A 20,948-nucleotide genomic window follows, 5' to 3' on the forward strand; every position below is an offset into this window, starting at 1 on the left:
GAATCGGATGAGATGATTAACCCAGTGGAGCATGGGAGGTTAAAATCTCCGCAAAGGAAGAAAGGGAGGGAAGGGAATCTGACAGTAAGGAGTCCAGACAAGCTGTCCAACATTTCTTCATACAAGTGAGAAGGGCAAGTACCGGGGACCTTTTTACAAGATACGATGAACAGGAAGAAGTTGAGCGGGGAGACGCGAAGCAACATAATCATAAGGAGAGCCAGAGGAGGAGAAGACTAGTTCGGCAGGGAGTGTATTTTTTATTGCAATTAGGACCCCATCGTCAGTGGAATTACGAGGTGCATCCCGCTCCCTTTCACAGCGGAAAGTGAAGTACTCTTCGGGGAGCTCAGAGATTAATATGTCATTGTCCAGCCAGCTTTTGGAGACACAGATGGCATGGTCACCATCAGTCGCTCCTGTTCTCCTTCATTGTCACGCTGGCCATATACTACACACAAGGACCTCGATTAATTGTAATCTGTATGTTTCCCCAGTATACGATAAGCTTAGCGACGGCAAACCGCGATGTTGATGTGGATGATGCATTCAATGGTGCTGATGAGCACACTGCGTTCAACATTATTGAAGCTATGTCAACTTGAAAATTTGTTTTCGTTCTTTTTGGCAATTCAATGATATGCTGGTTTTGCCTTTGTTCTTTGATCGTAGTAAAGCGCAATACTCAGCTAGCTTTTTGGAGAGGTTCTGGTCTTTAGTATCAATTTCGTGATTTGAATCTCGAGGACTTTTTATTCCTCCATCCACTGCACGACTATCTGATTGTTTTTATGTTCCATGGAGGCAAATCTTGTCTTGATTTTACACATCGATATAGGTCAAATTGTTAATTCGATATCGTCCCAACTTTCCATAAAATTTCTCATGGCGAAATGCCACATTTATAGTGCAAGGTCATTGGAGAACTTGCTATGGAAATCACGAGTTAGGCGCTAATGAGTAATAATAGAATAATTAATGAAAGGAACAAAGGGATGATCAAATGGATTCTGATTCTTACCAACTACTAATAACCTATATGATTATTGCATTTACTTATACCGGTTAAAATAAGAATATATTACGAAAAGAGTCGTAAGATACAACAAACGGGGGTTTGCATCTTTATTGCTACGTTAAGTTACCTTGAATCTTTTAAAGTTGGAGAATCAACAAATGCTCTGCTTCTAGTGACTATGAGTCAAAGCGTCTTCCAACGCATATTAAACTGGTCTACTTTATGGCCAATTGCGGGTGGGATAGATCTTACAGCTCCGAGACAAATATCGCAACTAACACCCCGCAAACGACATGGTGATATTTTTAACACAGTTAAAGCGGACAGTTGGCGACTTTGATTCGTAGGTACAACATCGGTCTTCTAATGCATATAAACTTCCAAAAGGTCCATCTCAGCTCGATCAAATAAGATCAGATCAGTCAAATTACCGCGACATCAATTACTGTCAATCCACCAACCAACCGAACCGTACATATTCGATACCCTGGTCTCTAAAGTCCCCATTCTCGCGCCGAAGCATATGGTCAACGGCTCACCATCGAGCCAAAAAATATCCAAGAAGAGACACCTTTTAGTAACATCTTCCACTGACACGCCAAAAAGATCGGTAAAAAAGATTCAAAAGCATTTTTTCGTATAAATACGTCAGCTAAAGGCCATCGCATGGTATTTTGTATTATTTGCTTTTCGGAATCGGTTCGCTTTTTTATATGTGAATTTCTTGATAGGTGGAATCGACGTTTTGATCGGGATATAAATTTTTTTATTTAGTTTTTCCTGGAAGAAGAAAGGATTAACAGAACAAAAGGAATAGAAGGATACAATTTGGATTAACTCTTGGAAGATGGTAAGTTTTGAAAGGAACTCTTTGAAGAAAGATTCTAAGCAAGAATATTCCGGATATTGATGCGGATATCAAAGATATTTATATCCAGGATCTCGGTATAGTGTGAAGTCAAGTGGGTCGTAAATTGATTGTAACTTTACAATTCAGATAATTATACATATTTCAATTCTGTGCTTATATGTTTAGCAGAAATATTGTGACCGTGTTGTGCTTTATCAAGGTGGAACTTACGGTGTTAAAATGGAAAGAAATATTAGATAAATTCATCTTTTTGAACGTGATATTGAAAAATATTATGCAACCTTTTCAATAACTTTTCTTTGTGGACTGTCGGAATTGGGTTTTCGGTGTAACCCTTGTTTGCTCATGCTGAGTGATAATAGAAAACTCGGCGGGAAATTTTACAGTTAACGGTGGAAAAAGTGTACAATGATTGCTGGTTTATTTTATCAATATTCACTTATATACATTTCAAATTCATGAATACAATTGAAGTTGCATCTTGAAGTGAAAAGTGTCTTTAAAAAACTGAATGAAATGCACAAACAAATTCTCTTTCAAGATTCAGAATTTATTGTGAGTAATGAATAAATAAAGGTGTAAATGCTGAGTATATTAACATTGGTTCCATCATAAAATTGAATTGTAACCATTTTGTTGCGAAATATAATTGTCAGTTCTGCGTTTGCAAATTTTACATTTGCAGTGCGTGATGGTTTACGGAATTCTATCTTTCTTGAGCGTAAGAATGCAAGATTGTAAAAATTATATGAAAACAACGGTTTTACTTGTAAAATGTACAGAAAAAGTTTAAAATTAATTAATTTTACGGAATGACTCGCGATTCATTCTAGTTTCTAATCCGCGGCTTTAGTAGAATTGCAAAACGAAATATTTTTTTTTCATAAAATAAAGATATAAACTGTGGTACACAACGTGAATGCATAAAACCCTGTCCACTAAATGCTTACATCTACTTTAATCTTTCCATTTGATATCCAATTTCATCTATTTTGAATATGAATGCTCTCTGAATGATGAATGAGACACGTGAACTTTTACAAAAAAGTTTGCATTCAATCTTAGATCTCTTGACCTCAACTTTGTTTTGTCAATCATTTTTCAAGTGGACCTTTGAGAGTCAACGTATTTATAGTAATATTGTATCAGCAAATATATATAAATTGGTTAAATATACAATTCACTGGATGGTTTAATTTGCAATACAATAACCAATTTTTCAAGCGTAAAAAGTGAATCGAGTTAGTCGCTTAAATCTTTTGATTTGGGAGATTTGTGTTTGGGAATAATTATGTGGGATTAATGGAAAAAATAAGTTTTTCGTTTATTTTTGAGATAAGAGATTATTTGAGATAATATTATTAGTGAAGATTTCTTATCATCTGGTGGAATTTAAGCCTTTTGATTGTAGACGGTGTAACTCTTTACCCACCTGAAGTTTTTGATTGAATCCATAATTAACACTAGCCTTCCAACTGAATTCCATTACGATTGCAATATAAATGGCATATTAACTGCTCATGTAGGAAAACAGGTTATCTCCAAATTACATGCAGGCCGTTTAACGCTTCCACCAATGTTGTATTATGATATCAATATACTAACAAAAGCAGTTACCTCATCACATATTCATGGATACTTTTGCTCATATTTTCCCATTGTTGAATGTTACGTGCGTAGGTACAATAGTTGCCACCAAGTAGGGAAATCTTCTGGGTTAGTAAACACCTGACAACAACTTCTCAATAACCAATTTGGAGATTTATGGTTTTTTTTTCTCAGACAAGTGTCAGAGTATAAATAGTTGTTTTGCCTTAATCAATTGTTTCGTTCCAGCATACCGATGAATGCACTCAGAAGAGAAAATCGGTGATTAATTTCATACTATTATTATTATTATTCTGTTAAGGGAAAGTCGCACCGCGTCCTTGAAGAACTATTATAACCCTTTTACTGGTTATAGTGTACCTATTGATCATAGTATCTCAAGCAAGCCTATAACCTTCAGGAACTTTAGTATGTTCCCTACTTCTAGATCTTTCAGCCTTGCATCTGGTAGTAAGTGTTCTCAGAGATGCCTCGACCTACTTTGCAAAAGTGCCGGACACTGGCCCAGGACGTGTATAGGCGTTTCGTCATACTCCTCACAAAACCTGCAGGCAGTGTCCGTAGATATCCCTAGCTTCCCTAGATGATAGTTCAACCGACAATGGCCAGTGAAAGTTCCCACTATGATTGGGAGGTCCTTTTTGGTGAAGTTTTAAAAATCCTTTGTGCGCATGGGTTTGTATCCCCCACTAAGCACTCTGGACTGCTCCATCCCTTGTAGGCCCACCCAGTATAGTTCCCTCAGCCGTTCCTCTTCATTTCTTAGAGTCATAGTCATGAAACGGTTTCCGATTCCACTGGCGTAAAGGCGTCCTTATTCCCTTCTTAGCTAGTTAATCCCATGCCTCATTGCCTTCCAACCCAGTATGGTTTGGAACCCAAAGTATTCAGACCTTGTTGGACGAGCCGAGTATATTCAGTCTCTCAAGGCATTCCCATACCAGTTTAGAGTTTACCTGGTTGGACCTAAGTGCCTTAATCGCTGCTATGTTCTGCCCCCTGTAGTTCCTTTGGAGATTAAAGGAGGCACATTTATCTATGGCATATATTTCCGCCTGGAATATTCTGGTGTACCTGCTCATTAGCTCAAAGTACATTTTCCTTGGGCCAATGACACCTACACCCGTTCCCTCTGCTCTGCGGGATCCGTCAGTGTACCAAGTAAACAGTTGCTGGTTTAATCCGTATGCCGCTGCCATCCTCTTCCAGTTTGCCATGTCACTCCAATGTGTTTTAAACTTCTTATCGACGTGAAACCTCGTTGTCATGTTATTTCTTGGTATCAGTAATTCGGGGTACCGCTTAGAAGGGATATCAATCTTCCGTCCCCGCCTCACTGATACTCCCGGCAATCCTGAATATTGCCCTCCTTGTCTGCATCTGTATGTGCAGATGTAGAGGGGTTAATCCCAGAAGGACCTCCAGGGATGCTGTTGGCCATGTCCTCATTGCCCCACTGATACACACGCAAGCCAGTTTTGGAGCTTATGTAATTCCCTGGCTTGTGTGCTGAGATCGGTTCTTTCTGCCCAGATTACTGCTCCATAAGTAATCATTGGTCTTACTATTGCAATATATATCCAAAGTAGTATCTTCGGGTTGCTACCCCATTTTTTTCCTGCTATGTATCTACAAATTATCAGAGCCCTCGTGGCTTTCCAACAAATGTTTCTGGCATGTCTCTTTCAGTGTAATATTTAATAAAAATCGTTGGCGCAACAATCCATATTGGATCAGTGCCTTGAAGTGTGTTAGAGCACTTCATTCAAGACCGTAACGGTACACTACAGTATACTGTAGGAAACAATGTGGTCAGCATTGCGCTCGCCCGAGATTATTACCCTGATTTGACTCAGGTACTCATTCACAGCTGAGTCGACTGGTATCCGACATCAAATCGCGATACAAATCCCACTGCCACCAGTGAGATTTGATTCGCAATCTTCTGTACGGCAGCCTTGTGCTCTAATCACTCAGCTATCCGGACAGAGTAACTTTTGGTCTAGCGTAATTCTCAAATATTTTACCTCTGTTTCTCATTTCACCTCCACATCATGTAACCAACCTTATGGCTCTCAGCTGATTAAGCTTATGCCTCTTAGTGAATGGTACTATGGCGGTTTTGGCTGGGTTGATCCGCAGTCCAACCTTCCTGCACTAGGCACTAGTAACCCTTAGTCCAGTCTATCACATAGGGTATTTTCATATTTGTCCCTACAGATTAAAACAATGACGTCCGCGTAACCCTTTGTACCTGTCGGTATTTCTATTTGCCTGCTTTCTAGCATTTCGCCCACCCAGAGTGCCAGAGTGTTTCCCACTCCTTTGTAGCTCAGCGCATCCTGTATCTGTGTGTGCAATGTGTTGTCGAATGCTCCTTCGATATCCAAAAACTCGCACGGTGCTATTTCTTTTGTTTCTATGGCATCCCGTAGTACTTCTGTCAGCTGATACAGAGCAGTTTCAGTTGACCGTCCTGCCTGGTATGCGTGTTGACAGTGATGTTGGGGATTATGCTTTAGAACGTTAGTTCTAACATATGTAGTTGTCTATGACCTTCTCCACCGTTTTGAGTACGAACGATGCTAGGCACAATTAGTCTGAAAGATTTAGGGTGAAAAGGATTGTTGGGGTATTAGGCAGAATGATGTCACCTGCCACCGTGGGTAGGACCCCGGGAAATGAGCTATGAGAAACAGGTATACTCTGTCCTCCTCATTCTCGGTGAATGTCCTATCTTACTTCTTAAAACAGAGAATATTGCCTTATCTTTGGCTACAGCCTTGTAAAGCCTGGTTGCTTCTGTGATTTATTCGATCCCTACGCAGAATTCCCTGAAGCTGTTCCGTTTTGCTTCCCTGATCGCATTTTCGTGCCTCTGTTCTCATTCTGGCCATTCCCTTCATGACTTAACTTTCTTTCAATGACGACTGTGTTGAGGTTTTCCATCACTGTTTCCAGCTCCAGTTCGCTCCTGTCACCGCCCCCTTGAAGGTGGGAAATATTGTTGTTTAAATGCATTGCATAGGATTCCCAATCCATTCTCCTGGGATTCCTTATTATTTTTTTTATTTTGGAGTTACCCTCAATGTCGAATCTGATTATCCAACGATTAAACACAGAGGATTCATCCAACACCCTCCAATTTCTGACCATTCCGTTCATTAAAGTATTTCCTAGAGTTATGTCTAGTACCTCCTGTCTAGTGCTGGTCACAAATGTTGGAGAGTTCCCTAAGTTATATATTTCTAACTTATTGCTAAGAATAAATTCAAGAAGGTACTCACCTCTTCGATTGGTGTCGCTGCTTGCCCAGAGTTCGTGGTGGGCGTTGGCATCGCAGCTGAGGAGAAGTGGTAACACCCTCTTCTCACAATACTTCACCAGTTTTGCGACTTGTTCCGGTAGAGCGCGGATTTCGTCTCCTGGGAAGTATCGTGTTGCCACGACTGCCTCTCGAGTGCTTCTCCCGGCTTCCAATGAGGTCCCCGGTTAAGAACACTAAAAGACATATGTATTTTAAATTACTTTTAAGAATTATGCAAGCTCTTGGTTTTTCACAAGAGGAGTCACAAATTACCTGCGTGCTTCCTTCTTGTAGACCGCGAATCTGCCCCCGGTACATCCAGGGCTCCTGAGCCAGCACTATTCCAATGCCCGCTTTGGAACTTGTCCTTGCAATTACCGCAGATGCTGCTTTCGCATGGTTTAGGTTTATCTGGGCTTTCTTAGCGGAGGCCATTGGCTCCGTTATTGTTTGGAGCTCTTCTCCACTGTTGGAGTGTCACCCTCCTCCTTCGACATGGTACTTTCTTGCGCATCGCTGTCCACCTTGAGCCGCAGGAGTCCTAGGTCTAGGTCGTCCCGCTTCTGCTCTTCACCGGGCAGTAAGTCTATTTCCCTGGTTGATCCAGTCTTTTCCGCCTCTATGGCTTTCGAGACTTCTTCAGGGACGTCCGTATGTTTTCCACCCGGTGCCTCTTCCGAGGTATCTTTCCTCGGCTTTTCCCTGTGCACATGCGCGGGTGTGTTGTCAAATCGGTAGTTGATATGGCCACTCCAATGTTTGATTGCCTCCAGGGATCGGTCATCTACCCCGATCGTGAGGAGTTTACCTTTCCCCTCCATCTTGCTTCTGAAGACTCTCCATAGTCAGGTATGGAGATCTTCATTCTGGGCAATTAGGAGGCCCATAAGGTCTTCCGTTTATATTGTCGTTTGTTTGGGAGAAAAACTGTCGCCATGTGGGTTCCTGGTTTATCATCCCCGTGTTGACAGCTCCACCCCTTCCTAGCCTAGCAATCTAGGAACAATGGTGTTCATCCACTCTGTGTCTTCCGTCTCGCAGTCTATCAGTATAAGGCCTGGTCGAAAACGTATCCCGGTGAACACAAGTTTCGAATTTGAAATAATAAAAAAACTTGTTGTTTCGTTTTCGCTGGTGTATTATTCTTGCAAATACTGATATTTCGGGAACCACTGATGCCCTGTATCAGTGCTAACAAGACTTATTAGCACTGATGAAGGGAACAAGTGGTTCCCGAAATATCGGAATTTGCAATAATAAATATCCACACCAGCGAAAAAGATAAAACAAGTTTTATATTATTTCAAATAATCAATCGCTGAAAACACCGCATAATTACATTCAGTCAAGTTTCGAAGTCCATCTTCTTAAGGGTGTCTTCTGGTTTCAGGCCTTCCTTTAGATAGCGCAGGTACCATTTAGCACCTGCGCCACTTAGACCTGTCTCCTTCTTGACGTTTGATATATTAATCCCAGACGTGCTTTTGCTGGTGCCTGCTTTCTGAGCAGTGTTGTTGGTTGTTGTTCACGCAATATACCAATGTTAATCTTGGATCTACTGCTTGACGTCCCAAACTTCCCCTTTCTTGGGTGTAATCACCTGGCTCTCAGTAATTCAGAGATGTGCTTCCGCCTGATTAACCAGTTTTTGTGCTTTACGGGGCACCTTGTACAGGGTGTGGTTATCACCACCCACTAATGGTCTTGGTAGACGAAGGACTGGGCCTCTGAAAGGCCACGCACCACCCCAGAGGAGAGACAGCTCATCCTCACAGAGTGATAGGTTGGCCTCAAGGAGCTATGTTCCGCGTCAGTCTATCCTGCACTGCGCTGCTTGATCCCAGACTATAATTCTTTTATTATCCCATTCGTATTTTAGGAGAAATAATTGCTTCTTCTTCTCTCATTTAAAATGACTTTTTCTGTTATTAAGTGGAAACATTACGGAGTGGTCTTTTTAAAAATAAATCAGAAATAAGAACAATATAATTGAGATAACACCTCTAATCTAAACACCTCTTCAGTTGTGCAAACAATTAATCAACTTCCTACAATATCCATGAAATTGATAACAGGTTACTGGCTTAAGTCTTTTGTTCGACCTTACATTCTTTGAATTGACGTGAACAGTTGCATCTGCCATTTACATGTAAATAACGCATTACCAATAGGTTTACTTTTGCATCATTCTTTCCACTTTCCACCAACATCGAGTTACGCATGGCGACATTATTACCATATTATGCGAGCGGGCATGCGAAATATTTCAAGTCAAATTGTTCGCTTAAGAGCATGTAATTGTTATTCCTGGTTTTAGTCGTACGCACAGAAGCTAAGCTTGTGTATACTCGTACGTATCTTAAGTGTGATGCATATGTTTGTTGTTGCCCTTCAGTTTATGTCTTATGATATTAAATTTTACGTTGTCGTCGGTAATTTTTCTTGGCTACGATCAGATCATTGAGTATGAGATTTTTCACCTGTTGGTCACATTTTGTGGAAAAAATGGAATATTTCGTTTTCGTTGACCTTGGTCATGGATTTTGTTGGTTCGTTTCGTGTGGCTCTTTCTTTCGTTGCTCAAGTAAGATATGGATGGGTCATTGGGGATGGGCAGTATGTTTCTTGGGTTATTGATATTTATTGTCAATTTTCAAGATGAGATAGTAAGCATAAAATCGTTTCTTAAACCAATGACAAGGGCCGATGTAGTGAATGGTATCTGGTTTTCCTGATACTTCAATCGTTAATGTTTCAGTGCTAATATTTGTAGCTCGGTTAGTAACATTAAATTTCAAAAGCTCAAGGTACTGTTGAATGTAACAATTTTAAATTTTATGCATCTGTGCTGCTCACATTCGGATTTATTGGTCAGATCAATATATGCGCTTCGACGCCAGAAAATACCAAGAAGGGCAGAGCAACTATGTAAATAATGGAAATACAAAAGAACTGGCCCTAGTCATGCGATGTCCTCCCCTTCTTATTACTTCGTCCTACAGACTTCGGGCGATACTTGGTGCTGAGCTGTGACCTTCCAGTTTTTGCTTCTTGTTAGTTCCCTATTATTAGGAGCTATAATCGTGGAAGAACCGGGTTAATTTTTGTATAGTAAAAAAAACCCTACCTTTGTTATAAGATGTACTTTTCCTTCCAAGGAGGAATCAAATGAAACTATCAAGATAGTTTCGCCTCGGACTGGATTGACTACACAACGTCGAAGACGGCAACGACAACGAAATAACGATTTGCGCTTTCTCTCATAGAACGTGCGCTCCCTGTACAGACCAAATGCTGCTAAGCAGTTAGCCGATACCTTGTCTCGAAATAAGTCTGTTGTAACAGCGTTGCAAAAGCTGCCCTCGACAGGGACTGGTTTCCTGGAGAAGAGTCACTACACCATATATTATAGTGGCCATCCAGTAAAGTATCTGCTCGGAGTAGGTTTCTTAGTCGGCCAAAAAATGAAACATGTTGTCATCGGCTTTGAAAATATAAGCCAAAGGCTATGCTCTCTGCGCTTGCGAGAAAAATTTAGAAAAAGAAGCCTCATAAACGTTCATGCCTCTGCAGAGTCGGAGAAGGATACTTTCTACGAGACAGTCGAACAAACGAACAAGGTATCATATCAAAATCACTCTTGGGGATTTTAACAGCCAAGTAGGGATAGAGTCCGTATTCAGGCGATACGTTGGCTCACATAGCTAACATCAAAATGCAAATTATAATGGACTGCGGATTATTCAATCAGACGGGACCACTTGCAACCAAATTGACCACGTTGTAATAAGCTTAAAAGAAATAGGAGGATCAGACGGTTGAAAATGACCTGGAGGGCAGAGCTATTCCAGAAACCTAAAAAAAATTTGCGAAATTGAAGGTGAAGGTCCGCCCACAAGGATTGAAGCTCCATCAAAGTCCTCGGTCGAGACGTTCTTGCACGCCTTTGTGCTAGCCAGGGGGAATCTGAAGGGGGTCCTTTGAGCGCTTTGATCCCTCACGTGTAATTATTACAAAATTAACGTGTCTTTTCCGATGCTTGGGTCCGCACCGGATCTCAAAAAGACAATAAATGGAGGAATTCGCGACGGCGTAACAAATAAAAACCAGAACACGAGCCAAAATTGAAAAATAAAAAAAAAACGGCACTACCGCGCGGGTGGAGCCGTAAGTCTCTGGACCCGGGTGCGAGTCTAGAGGGAGAATCGGCAACGGATCACAATTCCGATCATCGTTTCTTCTGCCTCAGATCGTGATTGAGGCGCGGCCCTTGAGGTTCTTTCCCTTCTTTGATATCCTCAGGCCATTATTTCAGAGGATGTTTTGCCGGATCAAGTAGGAAGAGAGAGGAAGGAAGTCCCCAAATCAATCAAAATTTTTAAAAAAAAATTAATTGTATATTGATCACGTCAAAAAAAACAAAGTATAAAAAAATAGAAGAAAAATTGAAAATAATAATATATACTAACTACCAAGTGAAATAAAAAAAAATAGAAGAAAATAAAAAAATAGAAGAAAAGAAAAATCTAAACTTACTCTTGAATCACTCCGAGTTTGGCGTATTGTGTGGATATGATGCTGCTGATTTTGGTTAGTGGTTAGTTTTCCTTTTTCAATAATAAAAAAAAACTCGTTTTGAGTTGGCGGTTGCTTCTGCGCACTGATACACACAATTGATACACACGAGTTCACAATATTTGTAATAACCACGAATGAAGTCTTTGAACAATCTTTCGGCTCCTTTTTATCTTCTCGTTCTCTGTCAGTCCAACTGTTCTTTCTCACCACAATTTCAAAAAACTTTTTCTTCTCCATCTGCCAGCCCAGCTGTTTTTTCTCTTACAATTCCAAAAAAACTTTTCTTCTCATCCTGCGTCACTCCAGCTGTTCTTTCTCGCCACAATTCCAAAAAAAATCCTCTTCTTCAGCCGCCAGTCCAGCTGTTCTTTCTGAGAACCGCTCCCCATGCCACTACTTTCGCCTTGAACGTCTTGATTAATTTTCTCAAATACATTCAATAATGTGCAATCTGCAGCCAACATTAGGGTGATTGCACATTATGAAATGTATTATTTGAGCAAATTAGTTCAGAAAGAGGCGAATTGGATTCAGTTCCCGTTGCGAAGCCGTGGTCAGTACAACGTGCTGATCGAACGCTGCTACCTTTCAACCTTGATAAATGTCAGAAAATATAAGGTGCCAGTATAGACTCGGATCACTATCTAGTTGGCATGGTGATCATGGTTCGAATAACAAAACCACCCGGAATTTCCTCTGAAAATCAGGTAAGAGTTAACACTGAAGCCATTCACAACACAGCCCTCGCCAACACCTAAAAGGGAGAAATGGATGTCGCAATAACCACAGTCAACAGAGACCTTGGAGATGAAGCATCAACAAATGATCCCCACCATCACCTAAAGAACGTTATCATAAATACGGTCCTAAACATACTTGGCCCAAAAGGAGTCGGAAAAGGAGTCGGTTGGTTCGACAATGAATGTAAGCTAGTAACGGAACGGACGAATGCCGCATACTAAGTAATGTTGCACACTCAAAGGACGCGAGCATCCGTGGAGATTTATCACGAACTCCAGCGAGAGGAGAAGCCACTTCACAGACGAAAAAAGGAAGCCTAGGAGAACCAATAGGTCTACGAACTCGAAAAGTACAGGGAGCAACTGCTTCTGGCACGGAAATTTTACCAACAAGTCAACAGGATAAAGCCTTATACATATCGATGCTTATCCTGCAAGACAAAGAGGAAAAGCTGATTTCGAAACAGAATGGACATATTGGAGCGATGGGTTGAGTACTTTGATGAACTGTTCAACAACTAAAACGCCAGCAGTTGATGGTCCCGTCATCTGAAGACGGCAGACTGCTATCACCAAGTACAGAAGAAACAGTCCTTGCAATCCACCGGCTTAAAAATCTTAGGTCGTCAGAAGCCGATGGAATTACAGCCGAATTGGTTAAATTTGGAGGCGACGAATTACACCAAGTGGTTCATCAACTTCCGTTCAAGGTATGGGGCAGCGAATCAATACCTGATGACTGGCAAAGAAGGATTATCTGTCTCATACATAAAAAGGGAGATATTACGCACTACAGCAATTATAGAGGTATCACGTCGTCGGATTATCACATACGCCCAGAACATTATTGACCCTTACCAAAGAGGCTTCAGTGGAGACAAATCAGCGGCGAATTAGATTTTCACTTTGCGGCCAGCGATCGAAAGCCGTTGGAATATGAACATCAGTTTCGCCATCTTTTCATCGCATATCTAGGCTAGAACTTTACACGGTCATGAGAGAATTTGCTATCTTCAAGAAATTGACAAGACTAACCCTCACCGATGTGTGAGGCCAATCTAGGCCAGGTTTAAGACAACGGGATGCCTTATCATGTGTCCTCTTTAACCTGGCCGGGAAAAAGTAATCCGTGATGGTGGGATAAATGCGAGGGGTACGATCCTCTTTAAGACTACCAAACTACTGGCCTATGCTTACGATATTGACATCATTGGAAGAACCACCCGAGATGTACAAACTGCTTTCATCCAGATCGAGCAGGTGGCGCGAGATCTTTGGCTGCACACCAATGAAGGCAAGACAAAGTATATGGTGCAACGTCAGCACCAAAAAGCAACAAACCGGCAACATCAAGCCGTACTGGTCAAACGGGACGAATAAAGATAGGAGAATACAACTTTGAGACCGTTGATAATTTCTCCTATCTAGAGTGAAAATCACAACCGATAACAGCTACGACGATAAAATCCGCGCATGGTTGTTGTCAGCCAACAGAGCCTATTTTAGCACACAAAAACTATTCCGCTCGAAACGTCTTAGCATAGCTCTTACTGTACAAGACAATAATCTTGCCAAGCGTTATGTATTCCTCGGGGACTTGGGTTCTTAGCAAGAAGAATTGCGAACTCTTGGTGGCGTTCCAGAGAAGAATCCTCCGAAGAATTTTTGGCGCCCTACATGAGGATGGACGATTCCGTAGCCTACACATTGAGGCAATCTATGAGCGATACCATAACCGTCAGATTGTGGATAAAATCCGGCTCAATAGGTTTCGGTGGGCGGTTCACTTAATCCATGTGGATAAGGATGATCCCACTCGAAAAGTTTATGAGGGCAATATCTATGACAGAAAAGGAAGACGAGGCAGATCCTGCCTGAAATGGAGCGGTGGCGTAGGCCAAGACGGCAAGTAGCTTTCAGGATATCGAATTGGGGTATCTCGGCGTAAAACCGGGTCGTCTGAAGTTCCTTATTAAGGCAGGCCTTCACCGGATACTGGTTGTTGCGCCGTTGATGATAATGATCGTTGCGAAGGAATTTGCAGATAGATGTATGACCGCACGATTGTCCACCTTTCTGCTCGCCAATGGAATCGAGCCTATATGCGCTACTTTTCGTTAGCTACTTTTCATTTCACCTCTAAATATAGTTTTAAGTGCCTCGGTTGTTATATTACTTATTGCTCCGATAATATTTAAGCTCCGGACGATGCATGGATTTTCACCATCCATCCATCTTGATAAGGATTACATAGCTTGTCCAGTCTTCCTAGCATTTGCTGTGAGTTAAGACTGTGCCAGCTATGTACAATCTGGATAGTTGTATTCAAGCAACAGAGGTAATAAGCAAGAAGTGATAGATTCACACTAGTTAAAAATTTATCAGAACTTAGAAATCATAGTTGCCAGACTACGTTTTAGTAAGTAAAAAGGTCATATCCACGGACTTTTTTAATGCAAGCACCAAAGTTATGTTTGAGCTAACTCTGTTATAGGTTGATTAGATTGTTAGGGCTGTCCCACTTTCACTAAATCTATTGGTGCCTTGCTGGCCTTAATTTTTGTATGATTGATTTTGTAATTACTCTGCTTAGTGTATAACTTCTCTCTTCTATCTTCCTCTGTCCCAGTTCCGCTCTTATTAGATTTGTGCTGGGCCCCTTTTCCAACACCCTCTTTTTATTTGTCTGTGATCGGAAGAAATACCAGAAAGAAGAAATGTTTCTAATAATTCTGTATTCGGTTCCTACCCCTTGATCTGGTGTACCAAAAAGGTCCGTTCTGGGTCCACTACTATTTTCATTGTTCGTCAATGATCCTTTACTTTTTCTGATTTACTTTCCCTTGTTGTTTGCCTTTGAATTAGAGCTCTTTCCTTCTATAGCTTCCTCCATAAACTGTACGCCCCTACAGTAAAGCTTAGGCATTCTGGTTGACTGGTAGGATAGGGCACTAAACGTAAGCGAATGGTAGTCGATGGGCCACTCTCCTAAATCCTCTCTCACTACTCTCTTGCTGGCTACTGTTTGCCATACCAGAGCTCTCTCTAAAACTTCGATTTAACCTTCAATTATGAGCTTTGCTTGGAGGAAAACTGCCTTCATGTCAGCAATCGCGTATGCAGAATTTCGGGCTTAATATTGTACCTTTTTTAATATGTGTACCGACTTCAAGCTTTCTATTGGCCTGACAGACTGCTTCGGTTCTTCTGACATCATCTATTGTGCGGGGGCTTCGTATAGCACACGTAATCCAGATATTTTCTAAGTGTCCTTTCTGCACTTTATTTCCATATCTTGATTCCGAGATTATGCGGGTGCTATAATGTGTTACTAGGTGGTACAGATACCTGTATCTTTAGGAAAACCCTGCACAACTGAGGAAGTTCAAAAGCAAAATCTTCAACAATTGTCAATAGTTACTGAATATAATAAACATTTAATTAATTAATATAATAAAATATCTAATTAATCTTCAATTCATATCAAGAAAGAGCTAAGCTCTTAGTCGCAAGCCATAAACTTACATTTGTTTTTTCATTAGAAAACTTTCCCAATCTAATGCTATACAGATACCTACATAAATACAAAACAACTATTCCAAATGTCATCTTCAATTCATATTTTATGCAAAATGCAATCATACAACACAAGTTATGACCTAATACCACATTGTGTCTGCCTAGTCCGCTCTAAGATTACACCTGATGGCCTTTAATTCGGGTTTCAGTTCTAATTTATTTCATTCAGACATATCAAGGACAAATTCATATATATTCGGGTACTAATTAGCATTGGAACGCACACCCAGTAAGACAAAAAATATCATCTTACATTGCTAGATATTCAGGTGTGTATCACCAAACGGGTGGCAAAATTGAGGTTCCTTCCTCACGTATAAAGTGGCACGTATTTCCCTGGGATAGTAGTTGAATGTGTCAGACTTCCGTATCTATTGATGAAATATACTTTTCGAGTAAATCTTCTGATTTGTTGTCAAATTGTGTGACTCGAACTGATTACCTTGATATTTATGTTGTGGCATCTACACAGCTAGGCCGGCAAAGATACGCCAAAAATTAGTTTTAAAATGTCCAATTTGGTTTTATATCTGTTTCTCGTTATTAGTTCCGTAATATTATCAGGCCTGAATAGCAAGGTGACGTACCTAAATATTTGAGAAATTATGTAAAGTGATATGAAACGGCGAATTTCAAAGCATTCGCGGAATTTGCTGATTCGATTTTCAACGGGACGCTAAGCATTGAAATTTGTATTTTGGGTACATGATTAACGTCCAATCCTCCTCGTCATGGGTTACATGAGTATGTATTAGTCAATAAAAATTATAACTTACAAAAAAAAAGATTTTATGGACCAATAATTTGCCAGACAGCAAACTGCTTGCATCACATTTCCAAGTTTCGAAAAGCGAACTGCATTTCCCTGACCGTTAATTCAGTAAGAGTTATTAAAATTGCAACTTTAAATTTTTATCCATAATCTCATATCAAACAGATAGTTTCGACATGATTTGCTACTTAACTCATCGATAGCATTCTGGAGCAAGAAACCTGTTTCATTAAAACACGCTTGCAAAAAACAAAACGAGATAAACTGGATTAGATTAAATTAACTTAAATTTAATGATTACAATTTATGATCAGATGACATAATCTCAAACAGTATTTGATTCATAAAACAAGAGATTTTCAGTTTTATTTTTAACTGAGGCTGAAGCAGATTCATTTTTATATCACTGAGTGGAAGGATATGTTTGAATGTATAATGCTTCTTCCAAGGCAGGAAGAATGGTCAGGTTTTTTTAAAATAATTTCAGACCGGATTCTTGTCATGCGGGCGATATATGAGATTCTTATCAATATCTGACTATTCAAAGATTCAGAAACATTGCACGTGCTGGTTAGCTGAAAGAGTTCCGTCTAGCAGAATGAGATTCAATTCACTGAAGAAATAAACTTTCACTAGTAAGACTAATGACATTCGTAGGACCAGAACAGGAACAAATCCTACTTGAAGAGAAAAGATACTTTCGCCGCCAAGGTTCTTATAACAAAATAATGAGATTTCCGTTTATTGTAATAAAAACTAGACTTTCCTTTTATTACAAAAAATCACCAATTTAGCATAAATTTGTTGGCTTACTATCTAGAGTGCTGAGTAATGGCAGATGCCATCTAATACTAGCTCATGTGACATTCGCTTTCATTTCACGCTTCACTATTAACTCAAACCCCCTCATGATTCATGAGGACCCATAAACAGGAATTGCGATTAATTCTTGGAATGGATGTCTTCCTATCGTCCAAACTGCCTACTTTCTACTTTTGCCCATGGCCGATACCACATTGCCCTTTCTTCGAATGGCTCGTTAACAATCACCACGTTCTCATCGAGCTCTTGCATTGACTGACCCAAAGGTTTATGTGCGGCCTCATAGTTGACAAAATTCATGGCTCAACAACTAAAATGATTCTGATTTCCTTTCTGTCAACGATTTTCTTTAGTTTCCGAATACGTATTTCGCAGCCACTTGCTGCCTTCTTGCATTGTGGTATCAGTGAATATAGATATGAGTGCGCGTTGCCCATATCTGTATTCAACCGGTGCTCCTGAGAAATGAATAACCTTTCGTAAGGGTCCAATTTCAGGACCGTTACAATCTCCATTTGATGGTCATGTTCTACAATATGCCGTGTGCCTGCAGAATTGAAATGTGTCTTTTCTGCCCCATTTTATTAGCTCAGCTTCTTTCAAATATTCCTTGACCCGAGTATTGACTAGTCGTTTGGTTTGCCTTACGTATGTATACGGGCAATCTTCGCAAGACATCATATAGATGCCGCTATTTTCCTCTTTCTTCTTCGGGTCGTTTTCATTGCCTAATTACGCTTCGATTGTGTGAATTTTGCCTATTATTTCGTTGCCTGCTTTGGCCACAATTCTTCCTACTTAAGCTATGGATTAGAGTTGGCCGAAATAATTTTTTTTGGCTGCATCCACAATGTATGACTTTCCTTTTTCAAAGGTTTCTTTAGTAAGAGATATTGACAAAAGTCTGTGCACTATGGATCCGTAGGCAGCCACTTTATGCTGATCTGAGTGGTTAAACGTCCTGACGATGGTACGTTGTGCACTTGATGGCTTGCTATATATGTGGAATTCAAAACCGTTATTTCTCTTTAGTATTCTGATGTCGAGGAAGGGAATGCCACTGTTTAATTCCTCTTCCATCGTGAATTTTATATTAGGGTGCCATTTGTTGATCTGGTCAAGTATATCTTGCTTATCTCCCTCTTTTACAATGGCCTGAACATCATCCACATAGCTTAGCCAGACTTTACGTTTAGTCATCTGCCGTTCCGTAAAAATTAACTGATACCGCTTCCAGCTCATCCTTCCACAATATATTAGGCCTACAAATAAGTTCTGTCGGTTTTTACAATAGATGGCGTAGCTTGTTTTTTATTCCATTGATCCACATTTCCAAACATTCATCGGAAAGCTACTGTCAATAGGCACAAACGTCAGTATAAATTATTTAATTGAAGTGTAAACAACAATACTTTTTTCATCAACGAAAATGGCCAATTTTGTACCAAATAATGTGTTTTTGCGGGGAGTTCTACTTCATTATTTCAATATGAAGAAAAAAGCAACCGAAAGTCATCGCATTTTGGTGGAAGTTTATGGTGACCATACTCTATCTGAACGAACGTGTCAGAGGTGGTTTTGACGGTTTAAAAGTCGCAATTTTGACTTGGAAGACGAAGAGCGCGCCGGACGGCCAAAAATTTTTGAAGATGAAGAATTAAAGACATTGCTCGACCAAAATTCATCGCAAACGGAAGAAGAACTTGGTCACTCAGCAAGCCATTTTCAACCGTTTAAAAGCAACGGGAATGATCCGAAAGGTCGGAAGTTGGGTTCCGTATGAACTGAAGCCAAGAGACGTCGAACGCCGTTTTTTCACGTGCGAACATCTGCTCCAACGACAAGAAAGGAAGGGTTTTCTGCATCGAATAGTTACTGGCGATGAAAAGTAGATCCATTACGATAATCCCATGCGTCGGGCAACGTGGGGATACCCCGACCATGCCTCATCATCGACGGCCAAAGCGAATATTCATGGTGAGAAGATCATGCCGTGTATATGGTGGGACCAGCTGGGTGTGGTATACTATGAGCTGTAAAACCGTACGAAACGGTCACGGGCAAACTCTACCGACGTCAAATGATGCGTTTGAGCCGCGAACTCAAGAAAAAACGGCCGCAATACCAGCAAAGGCATGATAAAGTTATTTTGCTCGTCCACATGTTGCACAGCCCGTTAAAACATATCTAGAAACGTTGAAATGGGAAGTCCTACCCCACCCGCTGTACTCTTCAGACATTGCTCCTTCTGATTACCATTTGTTCCGGTCGATGCAGCATGGCTTGGCTGACCAGCACTTCTCCAATTACGACGAACTCAAAAAATGGCTCGATGAGTGGATAGCGGCCAAGCAGCCCAATTTTTGTCGCGATGGTATCTATGAATCGTCTGAAAGACGGAAGAAAGTTGTGGCTAGCGATGGGCAATACTTTGAACAATGAATGTGTAACCAATTTTTCACAATAAAGCTTAAAATTTAAAGAAAAAACCGACAGAACTTATTTGTAGGCCCTATATGTATGATATATTGAAGATCTTCCTCGTGGTTCCTTGTCAGGAGCCCTCTTTCATTACACTGTCTGCACCGACGCGATCTATCGTGGTTATATGACTGTGCTCCAAACATCTAAAATAGATAACAGGGGGTATTTTCTGCCGAATCTATAGACGGCTCATCCCATCTTGGCTTTTCCAGGTTTCAGTAAATTGTTGGCCGAAATAACTGTCAAACTGGTGCTTGCCGTTTGCATATCATCGTATGTTTTTCAAAAGTTTTTGGTGGCGTCAACACTCTCGTGTGGAATTCAAAATTACCACACTATTTTCCGCGTTATAACTTCTTTCATCATCTCGCTAAGATCTCTGCACTCCTTAGCAATCTCGTGAGTTAATTATCTTACCGAGACCTTCTGACCTAAGAATCTATTTACCAAGTCATGGTAGTTGGGCGCTCTTTTGTCTTTCGCAACTCCAGGAGAAGTTCTACATTACTCGGGTTATTGTGACATTGTCGTCCACTCCGTTTAGTCCTAGATCTCCCTCAATCTTTCTTAAAATCTCAATGTAAGAAAGGTTGCCGCTACTCTCAATAACAATCGTATGCGGACGAGTTTTCTTTCGGTTTATCTGTTTCTTAGACTTAATACTTGCTCAGGCATTCGCCCCCAACTTCTGGAATTTCATATATGAAACCAGTGTGAAATCCAGATGTTGCGTTTTCTCGATGCTTGCTCTTTGGACCCCATCCATCCATCGTCACTCCTCTACTCCTCTTTATGCTATCTAAAACTTTTCACTTTGGGCTTGTTTGAGTGAGTCGCTTCGACTTTTTGGTCATAATGCTGATCATGCTGCCTCATTGTTTTTTTTTTGCAAAACTACAGTCTATTTGGGGTCTTGATATCCTTTAATATTTGCCTTTAATTGTCTCAATCCAGTGACCGCGTCCTCGAAGTTTTTACAGTTAATGGCATTTCACCTTCGGCGTCGATTGTCTCCACCCACCTTTCCCTTGGTTTTCCTAATGTCTTTTGGGATACCTTTTTGGGTATTCTTGTGTCGTCCATTTGATGATTAGCCCAGCAGTGAACTTTTTGTAGTTGTCTCATGATTGTTGAGTAGCACATCTCACGTACGAAAATAGCAAACATTC

General features: G+C 40.6%; 1 protein-coding gene across 2 annotated transcripts in view; it reads left to right on the plus strand.

The window, feature by feature from the left end:
• Positions 1-1,230: 1,230 nt before the first annotated feature.
• Positions 1,231-20,948, plus strand: part of LOC119647944 (proline-rich extensin-like protein EPR1) — a 40,901-nt gene continuing 21,183 nt past the window's right edge. Inside the window, exons 1-2 of one of the 2 annotated variants that reach the window (XM_038049307.1) lie at positions 1,231-1,687; positions 1,750-1,868. In XM_038049307.1, coding sequence (XP_037905235.1) covers positions 1,866-1,868 — 3 coding nt within the window. In that variant the 5' untranslated portion in view covers positions 1,231-1,687; positions 1,750-1,865. The remainder of the gene's footprint in view (positions 1,688-1,749; positions 1,869-20,948) is intronic. The other variant, XM_038049308.1, reaches the window with a different exon arrangement.

This window comes from Hermetia illucens, chromosome 2, assembly GCF_905115235.1.
Source record: "Hermetia illucens chromosome 2, iHerIll2.2.curated.20191125, whole genome shotgun sequence".
Taxonomy (NCBI): domain Eukaryota; kingdom Metazoa; phylum Arthropoda; class Insecta; order Diptera; family Stratiomyidae; genus Hermetia; species Hermetia illucens.